This window comes from Eschrichtius robustus, chromosome 4 (genome assembly GCF_028021215.1).
Source record: "Eschrichtius robustus isolate mEscRob2 chromosome 4, mEscRob2.pri, whole genome shotgun sequence".
Lineage (NCBI taxonomy): Eukaryota > Metazoa > Chordata > Mammalia > Artiodactyla > Eschrichtiidae > Eschrichtius > Eschrichtius robustus.
Window position 1 is genome coordinate 382,114 of NC_090827.1, and position 6,000 is coordinate 388,113.

General features: G+C 40.2%; 1 protein-coding gene across 1 annotated transcript in view; it reads left to right on the forward strand.

The window, feature by feature from the left end:
* GUCY1B1 (guanylate cyclase 1 soluble subunit beta 1) overlaps positions 1-5,141 on the forward strand; it is a 50,208-nt gene extending 45,067 nt beyond the window's left edge. The window contains exons 11-14 of the mRNA XM_068542373.1: positions 760-900; positions 2,271-2,425; positions 2,724-2,850; positions 3,965-5,141. Coding sequence (XP_068398474.1) covers positions 760-900; positions 2,271-2,425; positions 2,724-2,850; positions 3,965-3,988 — 447 coding nt within the window. The 3' untranslated portion in view covers positions 3,989-5,141. The remainder of the gene's footprint in view (positions 1-759; positions 901-2,270; positions 2,426-2,723; positions 2,851-3,964) is intronic.
* Positions 5,142-6,000: the final 859 nt, after the last annotated feature.

Consider the following 6,000-nt stretch of genomic DNA (forward strand, 5'->3'; position numbering starts at 1 on the left):
GTGCAGGTGGTTTATCACACGTAATATAAACATGGCATTCGTGTCAGTGGTCTGCAAGTGACATTTTTACTGAAAGGTAGAAGTGATTTGCACAGTAAAGAAGTCATGGAGCTTAAGAAGGGGACTGAGACCCGCTTTTAGATAACATCAGCTTGAGGGAAACATGTATAAGGCATTTCTGCCCTTGGTTTCAATTAGTAACACATGTAATCTTGGAAAAATGAAGTCAGTGGAATATTGCTTCGTAAAGGCAAGAATGTGAACTAAACCCCCCCCAGGCATCTGGAGTCATAGAAGTGCCACAAGGACTATTTATTTTAGAGTCTTTTTCCGAGGAACCATGTAGCACTTGGTGAGCACGTCATAAAAATCACTGGTTACTAAAAAAAAAAAAAAAAATCACTGGTTACTGACCAGGATAAATCACTGACCTGGGGGTAGTGCGGCTTTGGCCCATCCAACCATCAGTGTTTTAAGGGGAAATAGGGTAGTAAATTGTCCTCCTGGGTAGTGAGCATATCTGAGCTGAGAAAGCGGGACTTAACTAGAGGAAAAATAATGCCTGTAATCAGACTCCAAGTGCCAGATGTGTACATTTCAAATAATGACGTTTTCTTGTTGGAGTTGAAGGTATCAGAATTTTAAGAGATTCAGGGGAGGAAAGTTGAAAGTTATTGATAGCAATTGGAAGAACATGTTTTGTGTAAGGGTAGCAAGTGGAACAGTCATGTTTGTACTGACCAATCTGTGCCCTGCTAGGTGGAAACGGTCGGTGATAAGTACATGACGGTGAGTGGGTTACCAGAGCCCTGCATCCACCATGCACGTTCCATTTGCCACCTGGCTTTGGACATGATGGAAATTGCCGGCCAGGTCCAGGTAGATGGTGAATCTGTTCAGGTTAGTAGATAAAACAGATATTTTAATGGTAGTAATAGACCTTTTGGACAACCGATTTATATTCATAATCATTAATTATGTACAAGGAATAACATCTTGACAACAAAGACTAATATTTTTAATGTTTTTTTAATTGAAGTATAGTTAATTTACAATGTTGTGTTTCTACTGTACAGAAAAGTGGTTCAGTTATACATATATAATATGTGTATTCTTTTTCATGTTCTTTTCCATTATGGTTTAATACAGGATATTGAATATAGTTCCCTGTACTATACTATAGATCCTTGTTGGTTATTTATTTTACATACAGTTGTGTGTATATGTTAATCCCAAACTCCTGATTTATCCTCCCTCTCCCTTTCCCCTTTGGTAACCATATATCTGTTCTCTATGTCTGTGAATCTGTGTTTTGTAGATATGTTCATCTGTGTCATATTTTAGATTCCACATATAGGTGATATCACATGATATTTGTCTTTTTCTGTCTGACTTTCTTCATTGAGTATGATAATCTCTAGGTTCATCCATGTTGCTGCAGATGGCATTATTTCATTCTTTTTTATGGCTGAGTAATATTCCATTGTATATATGCACCACATCTTCTTTATCCATCCTTCAGTGGACACTTAGGTTGCTTCCATGTCTTCGCTATTGTGAATAGTGCTGCAGTGAACATTATAGTTTTCTCCAGGTATATGCCCAGGAGTGGGATTGCTGGATCATATGGTAGCTCTATTTTTAGTTTTTTTAAGGAACCTCCATACTGTTCTCCATAGTGGCTGCACCCGTTTACATTCCCACCACCAGTGTAGGAGGGTTCCCTTTTCTCCACACCCTCTCTGGCATTTGTTATTTGTAGACTTTTTAATGATGGCTGTTCTGACTGGTGTGAGGTGATACCTCGTTGTAATCTTGATTTGCATTTCTCTAATAATTAGCAATGTTGAGCATCTTTTCTTGTGCCTTTTGGCCATCTGTATAAACAAAGACTAATATTTTATTGAACCCATTGTATTACATTCTTCCATAGAAATGGGAAACCTGTCCACCTGTTTGAAATCTTCTTTATTCCATGTACTGAAAGTCACGAGGATGAGATAAAACCCCCTGTCCCTTCTGGTTTATTTTTTAAAATCTCTTTCCTGTGTCTCATGTAAGTTGCCAGATTCACATCTCTGAAAGCTTCAAACTTGACAAAAAGAATGTTTCTCTTGAAAGATTTTTGTGAGGGTTTTTGTCTGTAATATGCTTGGAGTTCTAGAGAATTCTTATGATTTTTATATGATGACTCTACGTTATTCTTTAATATAGAGTAAGCAATAATTCATATTATTGAATTTATTAAAACAGAGCTTTGATTTCTGCAGATAACAATAGGGATTCACACAGGGGAGGTAGTCACTGGTGTCATAGGACAGAGGATGCCTCGCTATTGTCTTTTTGGAAATACTGTCAACCTCACAAGCCGAACAGAAACCACCGGACAAAAAGGAAAAATAAATGTGTCTGAATATACATACAGGTAAGAGACACATCTAGTTATTTACTGATTTGAAAAATGTCTCTTTGCATGTGTTTTAATTCCCTGGGTGATTTTATTACCTTTAACATTTATCACCTCTGCTCTTAGGATTATTTATTGTTTATTTGAGAAGGTGGTGTCATTATTTCCATTTTAAGTGATTCTTCACCATCTTAGGAGTTTCTGCTATGCTCATTGTTACTAAAACCTTGAGGTACCTTTAAATAACTTTGGTGTGTGTCCCTTTCCCCGTGCAGCCATACTCCACGCTTCTCTCCCTGTTCCCTGTCCCCTTTAGATGTCTCATGACACCAGAAAATTCAGACCCACAATTCCATTTGGAGCACAGAGGCCCAGTGTCCATGAAGGGCAAAAAAGAGCCAATGCAAGTTTGGTTTCTATCCAGAAAAATTACAGGAACAGAGGTATGACTCATCAGAGTGTAATTCCTTTTTAAGACAGACTGTAAACATGGGGAGCTAAATCATAATCACTGAAAACACGTTTCATTTGCAAAGAATTCTTGGGTACGTGAACCCTTCAGTAAAGCAGCGGAAATACTGAACCGTTAGTGAGCCGGTTAGAGCAATACAGACTTCTTAGGGGAGACTTTACGGTTGCTGGTTTTGTCCTCTAATGAGATGAAAACCAGAGCACGAGACGGAGAAGAGCTGGCTGTGGTTGTTCCTCTGTAACCTGGCTCGGACCCAGCTGGGGAGCGGGCGGTGAGGGGCGTCCCGGGCCCCCCCCAGCGTCCTCAGCTGTCATGAGATCGCCACCAGGGCCAGGACAGGGCCGCCTTCACGGGAGGTTTCCTGACCACAACGCTCCAGATCCTTCCGAGGGCCACGCTGTCACCTTGGGGAATGTTGGGGCATCTTTGGACACCCTAGTCCCTCGTGTGTCTTCCCTGGAGAGAAGAGTGATTTATACTTTTCCAGAATCTAAATGATTCCGCAGGGAAGCTATAGGTCCGTGCTCATGCCCTGGGCGTACTCCAGCCTGAACCCAGGTGCTGGCGTCGGGGCGGGGGGGTTCGCTCGGGGATCCTGTGACCCAGGGTGGCTCGTGACACCAAGGTCCTGCCAGCTTTGCCCCCTCCCAGTGGGTTGCATCAGAAACAAGTCTGATGCTTTGTTCCCCGCTGATGTACCTGGTTCTTTAGAGGGGGTGAGACTCCTTGACTATATGTCTTTTCCTGGATGTACACATTCCTTACAAATGCTTTTAGAGTAGAAGTCCTAAGAGGAATGGAATGCCAAGTTGTAAAGTATTCATCTTCACCTTCTCTTCACTGTTTCTACTTCTGGTGCCAGCTGGCTTCCCGATGTTCTTCTGATAAATTAGCTTCCCTCCGGCATTGCTCATTTTACTTGGGTGCTTCTGTCTCATCCAGCGTGGTGGTGGGAATGACTTAGAAAAACTGTAGATACGAGTGCAGATCAAATTTTATTTAAAAAAAGAAAGAAAATCTTTTGGGAGTCCTACAAGCTTTATTATCACTGAAAATTAATACCCTGTTTTTTCCACTTTGTAAAGGAAACAAAGCAGGATGACAACTGAATCTTGGATGTTGGGGTGAAGAGGACGGGGTGAGGTCCAGTCTTCCCCTAACTCATGCCAAGCCTGGGAGCAGTCATTCCCTTGGTCCTTTTCCATTTCCCCAAGCCTTTCTCCTAGTTATCTCTTTCCTTATTCATTATTCAGCTTCAGCTCTGCTTTTGAGTATTTTCAAGGTTTAGTATATTGTCTGAAGTTTGGCTTCGTGTGGGTGATGTGAGCTTCACGTGTCTTAAAATCTACTACAAGCATCACCTAACATGGTGATTTGCAAGTAGTAGGCACCCAATAAATATTTGTTGAATTTAATTAAATGAAACGGAACAGTATTTGGCCATGTCTCTCTCTCTCTCTCTCTCTCTCTCTATATATATATATATATATACACACACACCATGGTTTTCTAAATCTGTTCAGTGCTCTCTATATATGCATATGTATATTTTAATGACTATAACATATAAAAGTTTTATCATGTTGGTGTATATCATTATAGAAATCATTTTCTAAAGGAGTGAATTCAGAATTTTAGGGAAAAAATGCAATTTATTTTCAGACTCCCCAAATAAGAATTAATATATCATGCTAAGAAAATACTGACTATTTTGAATTATGCTAACTTTCCTTCAGAAATAGAGAATACGCATTTCTGTTATTAAACTATTGGGTTATTCATTCAGATCACGTGGCAATTATAATTCCTCTAAAATGCTGTCGTTTGCATTGTACCCCTTGTATAATTATAAATCTCACTAATCCCGTGCAGCTGTTAAAGAAAGCGGCACTGTTTCACAATGAGCTATTGCGTTAGTTTGGGGTGAATGTTAGGGGCTCTGACCACATCCAAGGAAAAAGCTGGAAGCATGGCTCGGGGGTGTTCCTGGTGGTCAGAGCCCCTCCTGGCCCTTTATTCCCAGAAATTAGCTCCTTTTTCTTAGCTCACAAGAATGTGACTATATCCAGGGCATCATGTTCAGAAAACTTACTTTAGTTTCGACATAGAATGCATTCTTATTGGACTCATTAGCCTGTTGTCCTTCAATATCTCTGATAATTTATTAACATCTATCTTTATAAAATATAGTACAATTACTTTTGTGTAAAAATGTTTGTCTTTAAATTTAGCATTTCCTATCAGCACATTGATATTTGTATAAAATGTTCTGTGTTCATGTGTAAGAGATCCTGCAATAAATTATTTTTTCCACTTGTCTCTAGACAGTTTTTAATTCAATAAAAATGAAATGAATAGTCTTGTCGGTCATTTGATTGATTAGTGCCATTTTTGGAAATACATCTTACCGCTTTGCCTGTTATAGGCTTTCATTTTGATTCCCTGCTGTTAGGATAAAGCTGAATGGTCCCTCTTCATCAGGCCTATTCCCAGATGGTATTTTTCTTCAGTGACAGCGGCAAGACCAGCCTTGGCAAGGGTGGGGAGGATATATGCACAGATACATGTGAAGTGACACTGACGAGCTCCCGGCATTTTAGGAGTGAAAGACACGTACAAATAACTAAAGCGTCTGATATTCATAGTGGTGAAACATATTCAAGACACAGAAAGAATACTCAGAGCGTGAGAAACAAGAGGACGGAAGTGGGGTGGGAAGGAGGCGGGAGGCCAGCTGGATTTTGTGGTGGTTTTGTCTAAAGGTGAATTAATGCGTCCCTTGTAGAAGCCTACTCTCAGTGCTTCTGGGTCCCGTCTGTTCAGCCCTTCTGGGTAGCGCCAAAAAAACAGAACCAAATGTTATGTAAAGGTAAGAGTTTCTCAGTTTGATTTGAGGATAATATTGTACATGCTTTTAAACTTTTACAGAAGAACAGCAATTTATACCCACGCACAAATGTATTTCAGCACCAATTCATTATCTCATTTTACTTAAATGTTGATTGATTCACCACATGACACGTTCTGTCGCTTCGTCATGGAAGGTGTGACCTTGTGGTTTGTAACGAGATCTATACGTTTGGCCTTAGTCCCCATCGCTTTCTGGCTCCGAGCTCCTACA